This window comes from Carcharhinus amblyrhynchos, chromosome 30 (genome assembly GCF_965287045.1).
Source record: "Carcharhinus amblyrhynchos chromosome 30, sCarAmb.v2.hapA, whole genome shotgun sequence".
In the NCBI taxonomy this organism is placed as follows: domain Eukaryota; kingdom Metazoa; phylum Chordata; class Chondrichthyes; order Carcharhiniformes; family Carcharhinidae; genus Carcharhinus; species Carcharhinus amblyrhynchos.
In genome coordinates this window covers 18,946,443-18,963,766 of record NC_137353.1, presented here as the reverse complement: position 1 = coordinate 18,963,766, position 17,324 = coordinate 18,946,443, and the positions used below count along the sequence as shown (strand labels likewise).

Sequence of the window (17,324 nt, the reverse complement as noted above, 5' to 3'; positions counted from 1 at the left end):
TTCCCACAGATTTGCTCATTCCCAGTCTGTGAATTTACTCTCCTTAAAGTTATCACCTTAAATGGATGTGTTTTCCCCCCTTTATTCCACACACCAATCTTCCCTCTTTGACCCTTCTTCCTTAATAGTGTCTATTTAGTACTCTCATATTTCTAAACCTGAAACATAGCTCAATTAGTAATTTTAAATCTGAGATTGGCTCATGTTGCTGACTGAGTGGTTCAAGGTTACGGAATCATAATGGGTAGATGGAGTTGAGGGGTTTTTGTTGAATAGTGGAACAAATTGAAAGGGCTAAATGGCTTACTGCTGTGAATGGTGTATAATGTGCGGCAATGTGAGGTTCTTCACGTTTGCAATAGTAGAAACACAGGATAGTTCTTGAATGTCATGACATAATTACATGTTGACAGAGAGACTTTGCTGTACTTGTACCAAAAAACACCCAAAACGTGCAGCGACAGCAAGTAATTACAAAGACAGCTCCTTGGGATGTATGGCTCATGTACCTCGTGCTTATTTTTGGAATTACCCAGGAGCTAGGTGAGCCTATAGTTCACTTTGGTTTTGGTCCCACCATGTACACTGTTCTCCAGCCACTTATTCCAACCCTTTTCTCGGTCACTGTCTGAGGATGAACCACACAGCTCGCAACCATGGAAACCTATTTGATCCATAACCTCTCCAACTACAATTCTGCCAACTTCCACTCCCATAATATTATGTGATTCCATGCCTGCCTCAGCTGATCTGCTACAGAAGTTCCCATCCATGCTTTTACCTCCTGGATGACCATCCTTTCACCCGAAACACTGCTGCCTGCATCTTGACTAGCAACAAGTCTCTTTCACCTCGCACCCATCAGCTTCCAGTCTGGTATCACCATTTGAAAATTCTCACCTGGATTTGAAATCCCGCCATTCCTTGCCCTCCTTATCTCTGAAACCGCGTCCAGCCGTTTAACCCTCTCTCCACTCCTCCCATCCTGATTTCATCACTTGACTGTCGGTGGCCATGTTTTCAGCTGTTGAGAACTTGAGCTTGAGAATTCTCTTCCTAAACCTCTCTTCTCCTCCAAGGCATGCCAAAAAACTGACCTCCTGCTCCCAGCTTTGGGTCACCTGTTCTAATTTCTCCTGATGCAGATTGGTGTCAAATTTTGTTTGATAATGCTCCTGTGAAGCATATTTGACTATTTTAAAAGCACTATCTAAATGCCAGTCATTGTTAGAAAATACCTCATTATTTTTGAGCTGAATATCTAACTCACAAATTCAAAGTTTAAACTTATCAGCGAATCATCCATTTTATCCCATAGTCGACCACATTTCCTCTTTACAAAGAGGACATGAATCATTACAGTTTTAAAATAGAACTCCAGACAACTACTCTTCAAAACATTTTCTTTCACTTTATATAGAACACAGCTGCTGTTCCCATGTCATTCAGATTTCCCATGGTATCGTTTCACAAATATCTTTGGTGCCTGCCAACCTTCTGGTGGCTTCTTCAGTCCAGCTTTCTTCCAGATTCGCTTCAAATCCTTCTCAAACTTCGCCTGTGAAAACACAGGGTCGGAAAAATAGATTATACCTTGTTCTCTGCAGGATACTTACTAAATCACATACACATGCGTTGATATTGAACTGTGCAAGTAAGGTCAGGAATATCTGAAATTCGAATTGTGATAAAGGACTGCATTGGCTAACCACAGGCAGGAAGAATAACTGGCTCTAGGAAATGGAGGGACAGGGTGGGGTAGAAGCTTCTGTCACATCTGTTCCCCATTGCCAGCCAGTGGCTCACAGTAGTTAACTGGTTGTGTGTATGTCAGGTGGGCACATGGTTGAATGAAGTTTTCATTCCTGCCCTGTCCATCATCCCCCACACACGCACGTTTATTTATATATACACACACAAATAACAATTTGCAACTCCCAATTTTGTTTGATATATGAAGAATGGCCAATTATCTGAAACAATTCTATGATTCTATGAATTGAAACTCAAATAGAATATCAGCCAACATTGCACTGAATGATGACCCAGGCTTAAAAAGGGTAGAACAATGCATTTTGACTCTCATTTTGTATGCCTGTCAGTAATCATGAAATATTCCAATGTCTGTGAGAAACACAGAGGTGGGAAGAGAAATCTTAGATGGTGGGAACTTACTTGCTTTCATTAATTTTTAACACATTTATCAAGAGGCACAACATGTTATGATAAATGTGTATGGCACAATGTGCTTCAATAGTTGAATGGTACAATAGTGACCTTTAGTTCATTATTGTACCACTAACACAGTAATCAGGGATATGAAATGTAAATACTGTGAAACTATTTCTCATGGAATTAATGTTGGCTTATCCTTTAAACTATATTTACACGTGTCCCATTTGCTTAGGTGGCTTATTGACAAAGTCCAAACATTTTGTGTGGCTGTCATTCCATTAACTTACTTGTCGCCTGCGCCTGCGGTTTTCTTTGATCCGTCTTCGTAAAAATTTTGTACGCTTTAGCAACTTTTTGTACTTGTGCCTGTTCATTTTTCTCCTGCGGATTTTCAGTACATTTTTACACTGGATTTTATCAATGTTGTCATTTGTCGCTTCCTCGTTCTCTCCAAAGTGCAGAGCTCCCTCAGTCGAAGGGCAGCCATACTCCTGAGAAGGATGTCGGTCATTTATCCCGATACTTTGCTCAGGGTTTTGATCCAATCTGGGTAGACAGTACCTAATCGTCAACCAACTTTCTAATGGACTAATGGACAGTTTCCGTGGAATCAAGAACTCCTCCAGCTCAGGCTCCAATGTACACCAGCGCTGTGGGTTCACCTTAGTTTGATGGGGCTGTGTGTCGCAGTTTCTGGATAGTGCTTTACATTGCTGAGTAGCAGAACCAAGGACAGATCGCATTCCTATAAACAAAATGGAGTTTGCATAAAATCCAACAGCTATTTTAGTTTAAGTCTTTTGCAAAAGCACTGAATTGTTTGAGGAACACATTTCAAGTTCTAGTCTCGATTTTCTGGAGAAACTGAGACATGCCACTGAGGAAGTAGAGATATAGGCATGAAGGACTCCCCACTTCACAGACAAACAGCACATTCTTATGGAGGCTTATGGGGAGGCGATGGCCTAACAGTATTATCGCTAGACTATTAATCCAGTAACTCAGCTGATGCTCTGGGGAGCCGGGTTCGAGTCCCACCACTGCAGATGGTGGAATTTGAATTCAATAAAAAAAAAATCTGGAATTAAGATCAACTGATGATCATAAAGCCATTGTTGATTGTTAGAAAGCACCATCTGGTTCACTAATGTCCTCTGGGGAAGGAAATCTGCCATCCTTACCTGGTCTGGCCTATGTAGGGTGGTGAATCTCTGGAATTCTCTGCCCGTTGAAGTGGTGGAGGCTACCTCGCTAAATATTTTTAAGACGCAGGTTGATGGGTTTTTGATAAGAGAGGGGATTAAGGGTTATGGGGAGAGGGCGGGAATGTGGAACTGAGCTACGACAGATCAGCCATGATCTTATTGAATGGCGGGGCAGGCTCGAAGGGCTAGATGGCCTACTCCTGCTCCTATTTCTTATGTTCTTATGTGTGACTCAGGCCTACAGCAATATGGTTAACTGTTAAATACCTGTGGACAACAAGGGATGGGCAATAAAAATTCTGGCTAGCCAGCAATTCCTATGACCCATGAATGAATGAAACAAAACCATAGTGCAGTACTGACAGCACCAACAACAACATCTACCTCACTTACATCTACCTTTGTCCAAGGATAAGGGCAACATTGAAAGGGGACCAAGTAAAACAACATTTTGAAGAAACCAAAAAACTTGAACATAAATTAGGTTTACAATCTCCTTTCCGCTATGCAACACAATTAAGTCAGTGTTTAGACCACAGAGACTGGTCATTTGGGAAACCTTCAAACTAGGAAGATTTTCGATAATTTCAGTGGCAGACTGGGCCTAATTTGGTGTTATAAATCCTTTGTAATGTGCACCTACTTTGTCATATGTGGATTCAGAAAATCTGTTAGCAATGTATTGGCTTCAGCTGCTCAATCACTTTAAACAGGAAACTGTTGAAATGACACTGCAACAATAACTGGTCACTAGCTGACTCGAAGGAAATGTATTTTGCTGCCCCATAAAGCAAGTTTAAAAATTTTTTTTATTTGTGTCACAAGTAGGCTTACATTGTGGGTGGCATGGTGGCACAGTGGTTAGCACTGCTAACTACTGGGTTCAATTCCCAGTTTGCGTCATTGTCTGTGTGGAGTTTGCATGTTACACATGTCCGTGTGGGTTTTCTCCGGGTGCTCCAGTTTTCTCCCAGTCTGAAAGACATGCTGGTTAGGTGCATTGACCTGAACAGGCACCAGAATGTGGCGACCAGGGGAATTTCACAGTAACTACGTTACAGTATTAACGTAAGCCTTACTTGTGACTAATAAGTAAACTTTAACAGTGTAATGAAATTACTGTGAAAATCCCCTAGTCGCCAAACTCCAGCGCCTATTTGGGTACACCAAGGGAGAATTTAGCATGGCCAATTTACCTAACCAGCATGTTTTTCAGACTGTGGAAGGAAAATGGGGTACCTGGAGAAAACCCATACAGACACAGGAAAACATGCACAACACAACCTCTGGAATTTACCAATGCTTCTGTTACTGAAATTTCTTGGTTGAGAAATTAACCACTTACACTGGAAAAGTCTGTATATTTTCATATCATGGTTAATGTATGAATAAACATTGTCTAAATACTATATTGTGAATGTCAGAGCTCAGCCACACTGCTAACCAGTGAGGCAATTAATTATTTGCTTGCGAAGGTCCTCTCTGCACATCGCCATTCAGACGATAAAGCTCCTCAAAGTCACGTAATTTAAAAGGTAAAATAATGTTTCACTAGCTGATCACACCATGAAAGAGAGCTTCAACAAACTAAGATTTTATGCCCTCCTGAAAAGCAAACGGTGAGGAAAACCAAATGTATTACAAATGGAACTGCAAAACAGGGAACTGCATCTCATCACAATTTAGAAATTGAATCGCTGACAGTCTCAATATTACTAGTCATGGTCCCATGTTTTTATTATTGTTCATTTTACGTGCCAACTTGGGTTACGTGACTTTATCAGTTAATGGTTAACAAAGCGGTTAATGGTCATTGCAAAATGACAAACAGTTGCAGTCACAACGGAACTTTTGTGAAAGACTCCATGGAACATTGCAATACAAGGAAGCAATGACATTTGTCCCACCCAGTGCATGTAGGCATTTACCTTCCACACAAAGACATAGCCACAATGACATTTACCTGCCCAATTCCTGCACCCGTTGATTCATCTACCTAATCTAATCTTGAATGGTGACATGCTTTCCAAGGGGCTCGACATATAGCACTATCACCAAAAGTTAGAAAGTTATGGATCCAGCATTTGTTGTTGAACACCATACAGGCAGCTCTGAGGGTGGCATGGGCACAGAATATACTCTGGGTGGGGGATTTCAATGTCCATCACCAAGAATGGCTCAGTAGCATCACCACTGACTGAACTGGCCAAGTCTGTCATCAGGATGGTAAGGAAACCAACAAGAAGGAAAAACAAACTTGACCTCATCCTTACCAACCCACCTGCCATGCATAGATGCATCTATGCACAACAGTATTAATAGTGGAGTCCAAGTCCATCTTCACATTGAGGATATCCACCATCATGTTGCATTGCATTACCACCATGCTAAATGAGGTAGATTTTGAATAGATTTAGCAACTCAAGACTGGGCACGAGGCACTGTGGGCCATCAGCAACAGCAGAATTGTCCACAAGCAAAATCTATAACCTCATGGCTGGGCATGTCCCTCATTACCATCAAAACAGGGGATCAATCCTTGTTCAATAAAGAGTGCAGGAGGGCATGCCAGGAGCAACACCAGGCATACCGAGAAATTAGGCGCAGAGGGGTCAGTTTTTGTGCAAAGCGTGCAGGAAGGTTTTTTGACTCAGTATGTTGATAGGCCAACTAGAGGTGAGGCTATATTGGATTTGGTGCTGGGAAATGAGCCAGGCCAGGTGCTAGACTTGGAAGTTGGTGTGCATTTTGGTGACAGTGACCACAATTCGGTTACGTTCACCTTAGTGATGGAAAGGGATAGGCATGAACCTCGGGACAGTAGTTTTAGCTGGGGGAAGGGTAATTATGAGGCTATTAGGAGAGAATTAGGAAGCATAGGTTGGACTAGGAGACTACAGGGTCTCGGAACATCCGAAATGTGGAGTTTTTTCAAGGAGCAGCTACTGCGAGTCCTTGATATGTATGTCCCTGTCAGGCAAGGAGGAATTGGTAGAGCTAGGGAACCATGGTGCACTAAGAAAGTTGGTTTGCTGGTTAAAAAGAAAAAGGAGGCTTATGTCCGGATGAGACTTGAGGGCTCAGGTAGTGCACTAGAAAGCTTTAGATTGGCTAGGAGGGAGTTAAAGAGTGAGTTAAGAAGGGCTAAAAGAGGACATGAGAAGACTTTGGCTGATAGGATTAAGGAGAATCCTAAGGCGTTCTATAGATATGTTAAGAACAGAAGGTTGATTAGGGCAAGATTGGGGCCAGTTAGAGACAGCAGTGGGAATTAGTGTGTGGAGCCGGAAGAGACTAGAGAGGCATTGAACCAATATTTCTCTTCGGTGTTCACGCAGGGGGACATAAATGTAGCTGTGGAGAACACTGGGTTACAGGACAGTATTGCAGTTGATAAGGAGGATGTGCTAGATATTCTTGAGGGTTTGAAAATAGATAAGTCCCCTGGGCCGGACGGGATTTACCCTAGGATTCTCTGGGAGGCAAGAGAGGCGATTGCAGAGCCTCTGGCTCTGATCTTCAGGTCGTCGTTGGTCACAGGTATAGTGCCGGAGGATGGTGAATGTTGTCCCATTGTTTAAGAAGGGGAACAGAGACTTCCCTGGGAATTATAGACCGGTGAGTCTTACTTCTGTTGTGGGTAAGGTTTTAGAAAAAAATTATTAGGGATAGGATTTATAGTTATTTGGAGAGTAATGAATTGATTGGAGATAGTCAGCATGGTTTTGTGGAGGGTAGGTCGTGCCTTACTAACCTTATTAATTTTTTTGAGAAAGTGACCAAAGAGGTGGATGGGGGTAAGGCAGTTGATGTGGTATATATGGACTTTAGTAAGGCGTTTGATAAGGTTCACCATGGAAGGCTTCTGCAGAAAATGCAGATGTATGGGATTGAGGGTGATTTAGGTAATTGGATCAGGAATTGGCTGGCGGATAGGAGATAGAGGGTGGTGGTTGATGGTAAGTATTCGTCATGGAGTTCAGTTACGAGTGGTGTGCCTCAGGGATCTGTTTTGGGGCCACTGCTGTTTGTAATTTTTATAAATGATCTGGATGAGGGTATAGTTGGGTGGATTAGTAAATTTACTGATGACACCAAAGTCGGAGGTGTGGTAGATAGTGAGGAAGGGTGTCTTAGTTTACAGGGGGACTTGGACAAGTTGCAGAGCTGGGCCGAGAGGTGGCGGATGGAGTTTAATATGGAAAAGTATGAGGTAATTCACTTTGGCAGGAATAACAGATGTGTGGAGTATAGGGCTAACGGTAGGACTCTGAATAGTGTGGATGAACAGAGGGATCTAGGTGTATGTGTACATAGATCCCTGAAAGTTGGGAATCAAGTAGATAGGGTTGTTAGGACGGCATACGGTGTCTTGGCGTTTATTGGTAGGGGGATTGAATTTAGGAGCCGCAGCGTCATGTTGCAACTGTACAAGACTCTGGTGCATCCGCACTTGGAGTATTATGTGCAGTTCTGGTCCCCACATTATAGGAAGGATGTGGAGGCTTTGGAGAGGGCGCAGAGGAGGTTTACCAGGATGTTGCCTGGTATGGAGGGGAGGTCCTATGAGGAGAGACTGAGGGATTTGAGGTTGTTTTCGTTAGAAAGAAGGCGGCTAAGAGGGGACCTTATTGAAACATATAAGATGATTAGAGGTTTAGATAGGGTGGACAGTGATAGCCTTTTTCCTCGGATGGAGAAAGCTAGCACGAGGGGGCATAGCTTTAAATTAAGGGGTGGTAGTTACAGGACGGATGTCAGGGGTAGGTTCTTTACCCAGAGGGTGGTGAGGGATTGGAATGCCCTGCCTGCTGCAGTTGTAAATGCGCCTAGTTTGGGGGCATTTAAGAGATCCGTGGATAGGTTTATGGATGGAAAGGGTTTGGTTTAAGTTAGAGGGTCATTGCTTTTTAACTGGTCGGCGCAACATCGTGGGCCGAAGGGCCTGTTCTGCGCTGTAATGTTCTATGTTCTATCTGAAGCTACAATACAGGACTACTTGCATGCCAAATAGCTTAAGCAGCCAGTTACAGACAGAGGCTAAGCAATTTTACAACCAATGGATTAGATCTAGACTGTGCAAACTTGTCACATCTAGGCATGAATTGTGGTGGTGGTTGGGGGGTGGGGGGGCATCCCCACTATTAGGTGCCAGTCTTCTGCCAATTCAATTCATCCCATGTAATGTCAAGAAATGGCTGAAGACACTGGATGTTGCTATGGGCCCTGATAATATTCCAGCTATAGTACTAAAGACTTGTGCTCCAAAAGAGCTAAAACACTTGCACCTACCCAGCAATGTAGAAAATTGCCCAGGAGTGTCTTGTACACAAGAAACATGACAAATCCAACCCAGCCAATTACCACCCTATCAGTCTACTCTTGATCATCAGCAGTGATGGAAGGAGTCATCAACAGTGCTATCAAGCAGCATTTACTTAACAATACCCTGCTCATATACACTCAGTTTGGGTTCAGCCAAACTTTAGAACTCATTGCCGCTTTGGCTCAAACATGGACAAAAGATCTGAATTCCAGAGGTGATGTGACAGTGACTGCCTTGACAGCAAGGAAGCATTTGACAAAGTGAGGCGTCAAGGTGCCCCGAGCATCACTGAAGTCAAAGGAAATTGGGAGAAAATCTGATTGGAATCATTCCTTCAACAAAGGAAGATGGTTCTGGTGCTTGGAGGTCAACCAACTCAGTTCCATATTATCATTGCAGGAGTTCCTCAGGGTCCTAGATCCAACCATCTTCAGCTGCTTCACCTATGACCTTCTTTCTGTCATAAGGTCAGAAGTGGGGACATTCACTGATGATTGCACAATGATCAACACTATTCATGACTCCTCAGATACTGAAGCAGTCCATGTCCAAGTGCAGCAAGATCTGGACAATATTCAGGCTTAAACTGACAAGTAACATTCGTGCTACACAAGTACCAGGCAATGTCCATTCCAACAAGAGAGAATCTAAACATTGCCCCTGCCTTTCAATGGCATTACCGTTGCTCAACCCCCAGTATCAACATCCTGGGAGGGTTACCGTTGTCCAGAAACTGAACTAGCCATATAAATACACTGGTTACAAGGGCAGGTCAGAAGCTAAGAATTCTGCAGTGAACTACTCATCTCCTGATTCCCCAAACTGTCCAACATCTACACAGCACAGGTCAGGAGTGTGATGGATTACTCTCCACTTGCCTGGATGAGTGCAGCTCCCAACAACATTCAAAAGCTCGACACCATCTGGGTCAAAGCAGTCCACTTCATTAGCATCCCTTCCACAAACATTCATTCATACCACCACCCACAAACAATAACAGCATTGTGCACCATCCACAAGATGCACTGAAACAACTCAAGGTTCCGTGGGCACCACCTTCCTCATCCACAACTGCTACTAACTAGGACAAGGACAGCAGACACATGGGAAACAGCACCACCTGAAAGTTTCCTTCCAAGTCACCCATCGTCTTGACTTGGAAATATAATGCCACTCCTTTACTGTTGCTGGGCCGAAATCCAGGAACTCACTTACTAACACCACGATGGGTGTACTTACACCTCAAGACTGCAGTGCAGCTCATCACCACCTTCTCAACAGAAATTAAGGACAAGTAATGAATTCTAGCCTAGCCAGCAACATCCACATTGCATAAATGAACAAAAATAACTCACTCCAGAGGCTTAAGCACATAACCTAGGCTGGAACTTCCGTGCAGCACAGAGTGAGTGCTACACTGTTGCCATCTTTTACATAAGAACATAAGAAATAGGAGCAGGAGTAGGCCATCTAGCCCTTCGAGCCTGCCCCGCCATTCAATAAGATCATGGCTGATCTGTCGTGGCTCAGTTCCACATTCCCGCCCTCTCCCCATAACCCTTAATCCCCTCGTTTACCAAAAACCCATCAACCCGCGTCTTAAAAATATTTAGCGAGGCAGCCTCCACCACTTCAACGGGCAGAGGATTCCAGAGATTCACCACCCTTTGAGTGAAGAAGTTCCTCCTCAACTCCGTTCTAAACAGCCCACCCCCTTTATCTTGAGGCTGTGCCCCCTAGTCCTACTGTCCTTTCTGAGTGGGAAGAGTCTCTCCACCTCTATCCTATCCATCCCATTCATCATCTTATATGTCTCAATGAGATCTCCCCTCATTCTTCTAAACTCTAACGAGTACGCATTCCCTCCTCCAGATTATCTATATAAATGGTAAATAGCTGAGGCCCCAGAACCGACCCCTGGGGCACTCCACTAGTCACCAACCGCCAATCCAAATAGCACCCATTGACCCCCACTCTCTGCCTCCTATTAGACAGCCAAGCCTCTATCCACGCTAACACCCTACCCCCAACTCCATGCCCCCTTACCTTCTGCAATAACCTCGTGAGGTACCTTGTCAAACACCTTCTGAAAATCGAGTAAGACCACATCCAGCAGCTCTCCTCTATCCACCGCCCTAGACACCTCCTCATAGAACTCCAATAAATTCGTCAGACACGACTTCCCCTTAATGAAACCGTGCTGCGTCTGCTCTATCAAGCAATTCCCCTCAAGATGCCTCGCTATTTCCTCCTTGATGACGGATTCTATCATTTTACCTACAACAGACGTTAAACTAACCGGCCTATAATTCCCTGCCTTTTGCTGCCGCCCTTCTTAAACAACAGCGTAACATTAGCCATTTTCCAATCTTCCGGCACTTCCCCGGAATCCAGCGACGTTTGGAAAATAACGACCAAGGCATCCACTATCACCTCCGCCATTTCTTTCAGAACCCTCGGATGCATTCCATCCGGTCCTGGGGACTTGTCCACAATCAGTCCCTCCAGTCTGTCGAGCACCGCCTCTCTAGTAACAATAATGTCATTGAGACCCTCCACTCCTACCATCTTTCCATCGCTAACATCCGGCAAATTATTCACGTCCTCCTCCGTGAAGACCGAAACAAAAAAGTTATTCAAGGCCTCAGCCATTTCCCCATCCCCTATCACTAAGTCCCCCCTCTCATCCTCTAAGGGTCCAACGTTCACCCTAGCCAGCCTCTTCCTTTTTATATATTTATAAAAACTCTTGCTATCCTTTTTTATATTAAGCGCTAGCCCAGCTTCATAGTTTCTCCTACCCTTCTTTATCAACTTCTTTGTCAATCTTTGTTGACATTTAAACCTCTCCCAATCCTCTTCTCGCCCACTACTCTTAGCTACTCTAAACGCCTCCGCTTTTAATTTAACACTTTCTTTCACCTCCTTCGTTATCCACGGCTTATTACCTCTCCTCCTACGGTCTTTTTTAACCATCAGAATAAATTTCTGCTGAGCACCAAGAAAGATCTCCTTAAAGATCCTCCACTGCTCCTCAGCAGACCTACCTTCTAACGCGCTCCCCCAGTCAACATTCACCAAGTCTTCTCTCATCCTACCGTACTCCCCTCTGTTCAAACAAAGGACGCGTGTCCGGGAACCCACTTTCTCCTCCTCCATCTGCACCAGAAACTCCACCATACAATGACCACTCTCCCCAAGAGGATCCTTCACCACAAGGTCCCTAATTCTACCCGCCTTGTTACATAACACCAGATTCAAGATAGTTCGCTCCCTCGTCGGCTCCAACACACACTGTTCAAGGAAACTATCCCAGCAGCATTCCAAGAACTCCTCCTCGAGCCCACCGCGTCCGACATGGGTCGACTAATCAATGTGTAGGTTGAAATCCCCCATAATTATCGCCGTTCCATTCCTGCACGCCGCACTTATTTGTGCGTTAACAGCCTGCCCCACCTCCAGATCATTATTTGGGGGCCTATAGACGACACCCATCAGCGTCTTCCTCCCTTTGCTGTTCCTAATCTCCACCCACAATGATTCCACTTTCTGCTCTTTGGTTCCTATATCATCCCTTGCTACCACCCTGATGCTATCCTTAATCAGCAGAGCTACGCCCCCCCCCTTTTTCCTCCCACCTATCCTTCCTAAACACTTGATACCCCTGGACATTCAGCTCCCAGTCCCTGTCACCTTGCAGCCACGTCTCTGTAATGGCCACCAGATCATATCCATTTGTGCTGATCTGCGCCACCAGCTCATCCACTTTATTCCGAATGCTTCGTGCATTTAGATAAAGTGCCTCCATCCCAGCCTTCACCTGGACCCTATTTGCCAGAACGCCACCAACCATACTCACGCCCCCTACTCCCTTTATTATTGGGACATCCTCGGCCTCTTCCCTTACCTGTACCCTCTCCTTAACTTTAGACCCCGTAATGTCACCTACCCTCGCACCCTCCCCCCCCCCCCACCAATTAGTTTAAAGCCCTGTCTACAGTCCTATTTACATGATTCGCCAGGACTTTGGTCCCAGCACAGTTCAGACCAATCCCATCCCACCCGAACAGGTCCCACCTACCCCAATACTGATGCCAATGCCCCATAAATTCAAACTTATTCCTCCCACACCAATCCCTGAGCCACCCATTCACTTCCTTAATCTTATCAACCCTACACCCGTCTGCACACGGTTCAGGTAGTAATCCAGAGATAACCACCTTGTCGGTTCTACTTTTTAATTCCATTCCCAGCTTTTCATACTCCCTCCCCAGATCTTCAGTCTGCATTTTGCCTATGTCATTGGCACCCACATGTACTACAACGACCGGATTCTCACCCGCCCACTCCAGGTTCCTCTGCAGCCCAGATGTGACATCCTGGACCCGAGCACCAGGCAGACAACACACCCTTCTGTGCACTTTGTCATTGTGACACAGGACAGTGTCAATACCCTTAACCCCACTATCCCCAATTACGACTACGTTCCTTATCACCTTCTCGTTGCCTATATCCTGCGTCTGCATCACTGTACTGTGTGCAGTTTGCTCACCAACCTCACCTCCCTCGTTCTCGTCCAGACTGGAAGCAAGAACCTCAAACCTGTTATGCAGATTGACAGGCTGAGGCATCTGGTCCCCACCCTCCTTCATCCGGTCCCCACCCTCCTTCCTCCTCTCAGCAGCCCCCTCTTGTTCCTGACCCTTAGAGTTAGCCAGTCTAGGGGGGGTGGATGTCTCTTGCACCTCATTGACAATGGCACCCCCTCTCCCCCTGATGAGCCTCAGTGTCTGAAGCTCAGAGGCCAGCTCATCTACCTTGAGCTGGAGCTCCTCCAGCAATCTGCACTTACTGCAGACATGGTCACATGGAAGGACGCTGGGGTCCACCAGCTCCCACATCATACAGAAACAGCACATCACATGCCCCTCCATTATTCACTGTAGTAGTATTGAAAATTTCAACACGAACTTACCTGGCCCTTTTTCTCCCCAGCCCTTTGATCCTAAGCCCTAATAGCTCACTCTGCTTCCCTCTCACTCTGCTGCCCACTGTCTACACCAGGCCTCCTTTTAAACCTGGCGCTGTTTTAAAGCCTGCTGACCCACCAATCCCTGCTATCCACTCCCTTAGAATTCTTAAAGCGGTAAATACAAAAAGCCCACAAAAATGCTTTACAGTTCTACAAGGTAAGTTCTTACTACGAAAGTGCTTTAAACTTAGTTAAACAGGTTTTTAACAGGTAATTTCTTATCTGACTCTCTGCTCCCTCACTCGTCTGCTCCAGCAAACAATGGAGTTGAGGGAGACATTAAACCAAGACCAATGTTTTGCCCTCCCAGATGAATGCAAAAGATCCTAATCAAGCAAGACGACCCACTGGTGCTGAAAAGAGGAGCTGGTTCATTTTGGTGACAATACAGGTCAAATTAAGTGAGCCCATTCATTACTGTCACTCTGGCTATTCATATGCTGTGAATTAAGTAGATTAATGATTCACATCTCCTTATTTTAACAAGTTTTTTAATGGCCTGCCTTCAAAAGAATTAAAAAGACAAAATCAAATGTGACAGACACCAATATCCATTTCAGATCGGAAATATGGATGCGTTACATTCCTGGATTATGTTTTCATACAAGTAGATATTGTGCCCGCTCCAGCACTCGAAATGGGGATAAGAGATGTGGGGTTGGGGAGGTGGGGTTAGTGGGGTTGGGGGGAGGTGGGGTTAGTGGGGTTGGGGGGAGGTGGGGTTAGTGGGGTTGGGGGGAGGTGGGGTTAGTGGGGTTGGGGGGAGGTGGGGTTAGTGGGGTTGGGGGGAGGTGGGGTTAGTGGGGTTGGGGGGAGGTGGGGTTAGTGGGGTTGGGGAGGGGGGGGTTAGTGGGGTTGGGGAGGGGGGGGGTTAGTGGGGTTGGGGAGGGGGGGGGGTTAGTGGGGTTGGGGAGGGGGGGATTAGTGGGGTTGGGGAGGGGGGGATTAGTGGGGTTGGGGAGGGGGGTAGTGGGGTTAGTGGGGTTGGGGAGGGGGGGGGGTTAGTGGGGTTGGGGAGGTGGGGTTAGTGGGGTTGGGGAATTCCCTAATTATCTGGTCAATCAGGGCAGTGGTACCTGCCCAATTCAGTGAGGCCTTTTTCTTTTGTGCAGCTTGTTCTTATCAAGAAATTGTCCTTTCCTAGAAAATTAAAACATTTTCTTCTACATTGTCTATCCAGCCAGATGGAAATGCCTAATCTGCTTCCCCCTGACCTGGTCAGTGTGTAGCACTGGGAGTAATCACAGGATTACCATCAATGTCAAAGTCCTTCATACTTACATTCTACTCTTTCCTATATTGTTGGATCCTACATGAGCCATAACATAGCTCCTTTTACAGTTTTTTAAATGTGATTTGTGAGACATGGGGGTCACTGGCTGGCCAGCATTTATTGCCCATCCATAGTTCCCCCATGGTTCTGTAGGCCAGACCAGGTAAGGACGGTAGATTTCCTTCCCGGAAGGACATTCATAAACCAAATGGGTTTTTCTGACAACCGACAGTGATTTCACTTCATCAGTAAATTCTTCCAGTTTTTTTATTGAATTCAAATTCTGCCATCTGTCATGGTGTGAATTGAACCTGGGTCCCCAGAACATTAGCTGAGTTTCTGGATTAATAGTCCAATGATAATACCACTAGGCCATTGCCTCTCCACTAAATCTTCATTTTCATACTCATCACCTGGGAAACAACTAACCAGAAAGTCAGTCAAGAATGCTGCTTCTTTAAGAAAGTTGGAACATTGCATTTCAGCCAGAGAAATGACAAAAATAGGAAGTTGGATAAATAGTTAAAGCAAAAAATGATACTGAACAAATGGAAGAAAAGAGCAGGGGAATTATATTTCAGACTTGCAGAGAAGTACTGACTAGATTTCTGAGTTCTATGGTTACTGTGTTAGTAATGATGATGGGGCAAATGGTTTTTCTTTGACCTGAACTGTTTCTGACTTCAACTTACCATGAAATCTAGGTACTTTCACAAGTTGCAAAGCCAACCTTGACAGAAACATTATATTTCTTCATTCAGGAGCATATGGGGAAAGCCCTCGGTTTTATCTGAAAAAGAAATATGGTGTGTAGTTAGTCTCTGTTCCATTAGAACATCAAATATATGGGGGAGGCAAGGGGAGTGAAAAGGGAGGGAATAGAGTTGCCAACAATGATTAAATGTATTTCTGGAGGTTTGTCACATGACTTGCCCCACACTCTAGCCATATGTCAACTAATACATCCATCCCTGTGACATACTGTCTTCCTATTTCAAAAAGCAAAAAGATCTGTTACCCAACTGAATAATGCTTGACTGTCATCCAAACAACCATCCCCTGCCTTTCTAAATATTTTTATACCTGGTAAAATTGTCATTTTCTTTGAGCACTGACAATGACAGTTGGCACTGCTGTCACATGCTCCCAGGGACCCTGGTTCAATTCCGGCCTTTGGTGTCTTGTCCATGTTGGATTTTCTTGATCCATGACGGCACCAGGGCATGACGACTTCTTGTAGGCTGCGCCTAGCATTCCTTCTAATTCTTTTACTTTTGTATTATGTTTCTAAAACTTTATTCTAACTCTTTTGAACTCTCTAACAATGCTTTAATTCAACCTCTTAATGGACCTACCTTGTATTAAGTTGATCTTTCTCTGTACCCTAGCTATGACTGCAACACTACATTCTCCATTCTCTCCTTTTTTTCTCTATGTATGGTATGCTTTGTCAATATAATGCTCAAGAAACAATATTTTTCACTGTATATTAATATGTGACAATAATAAATAAGATCAAATCAGTTTGCACATTCTCCCCATGGCTGTATGGGTTTCCTCCCACAGTCCAAAGATGTGAGGGTTAGGTTGATTGCCCATGTTAAATTGCCCTTTAGTATCAGGGGATTAACAGGATAAATAGATGGGGTTATGGAGAAAGGGTCTGGGTGGGATTTTGTTGGTGCAGGTTTGATGGAATGGTTTCCTTCTGCAGTATAGGGATTCTACAATTTTTCTCCAGGATGGAACACAGCCTGAGTATGCCCTAAGGAAGGGCAGGAAAGGGAGCAAGGTGGAGGGTTGGGGAGGGGGCAAGGTGGAGGGTTGGGGAGGGAGCAAGGTGGAGGGTTTTGGGGGGGCAAGGTGGAGGGTTTTGGGGGGGCAAGGTGGAGGGTTTTGGGGAGGGAGCAAGGTAGAGGGTTGGGGAGGGAGCAAGGTAGAGGGTTGGGGGGGCAAGGTGGAGAGTTGAGGGACGGATGTGGATGGAGAGTAGGGGGATGGATACTGGGGGGGTGTGGATGGAGAGTGAGGGGGTGTAGATGGAAAGTTTGGGGGCTGGAGAGTGGGAGGGGGGCGTGGAGAGTGGGAGAGGGGGCGTGGATGGAGTGTGGAGAGGAATTGAACTAAAACAGATAAACGGTGACCGGGACTTCGGCAACTCACCCCGTCCTGAATATCCCGCACTTCCGGTAGCAGCGCAGAAAGCCATCCCCCCGGTGCCGGGGCAGGAACAAAGGTTCCGCAGTACAAACAATCCGGGTTTATTCTTCACACTGAGAGTGAATGTAGATTCTTCCGAGAAACACTTTGACA

The 17,324-nt window shown here is 45.1% G+C and overlaps 1 protein-coding gene across 2 annotated transcripts; it reads right to left on the bottom strand.

The window, feature by feature from the left end:
• Positions 1-1,386: 1,386 nt before the first annotated feature.
• aurkaip1 (aurora kinase A interacting protein 1) lies at positions 1,387-17,222 on the bottom strand. 2 transcript variants are annotated; one of them, XM_080215113.1, is made up of 4 exons: positions 17,175-17,222; positions 15,704-15,801; positions 2,463-2,920; positions 1,387-1,558 (listed from the first exon to the last, which is right to left on the bottom strand). In XM_080215113.1, exons 2-4 carry the CDS (start codon positions 15,753-15,755, stop codon positions 1,442-1,444), a joined length of 627 nt encoding a protein of 208 aa, XP_080071239.1. In that variant the 5' UTR covers positions 15,756-15,801; positions 17,175-17,222; the 3' UTR covers positions 1,387-1,441. The 2 variants fall into 2 exon arrangements, with proteins under 2 accessions (XP_080071239.1, XP_080071240.1); XM_080215114.1 differs by lacking the exon at positions 17,175-17,222 and adding an exon at positions 16,367-16,780.
• Between the last annotated feature and the right edge of the window lie 102 nt (positions 17,223-17,324).

Excerpts from the sequence above, each read along its gene's own strand:
- aurkaip1 (XM_080215113.1), bottom strand. The coding sequence starts at position 15,755 with ATGTTTCTGTCAAGGTTGGCTTTGCAACTTGTGAAAGTACCTAGATTT. Across the intron at positions 2,921-15,703 it reads GAAAGTACCTAGATTTCATG|GAATGCGATCTGTCCTTGGT; the intron begins GTAAGTTGAAGT and ends TTTTGTTTATAG. Across the intron at positions 1,559-2,462 it reads ACCGCAGGCGCAGGCGACAA|GCGAAGTTTGAGAAGGATTT; the intron begins GTAAGTTAATGG and ends GTGTTTTCACAG.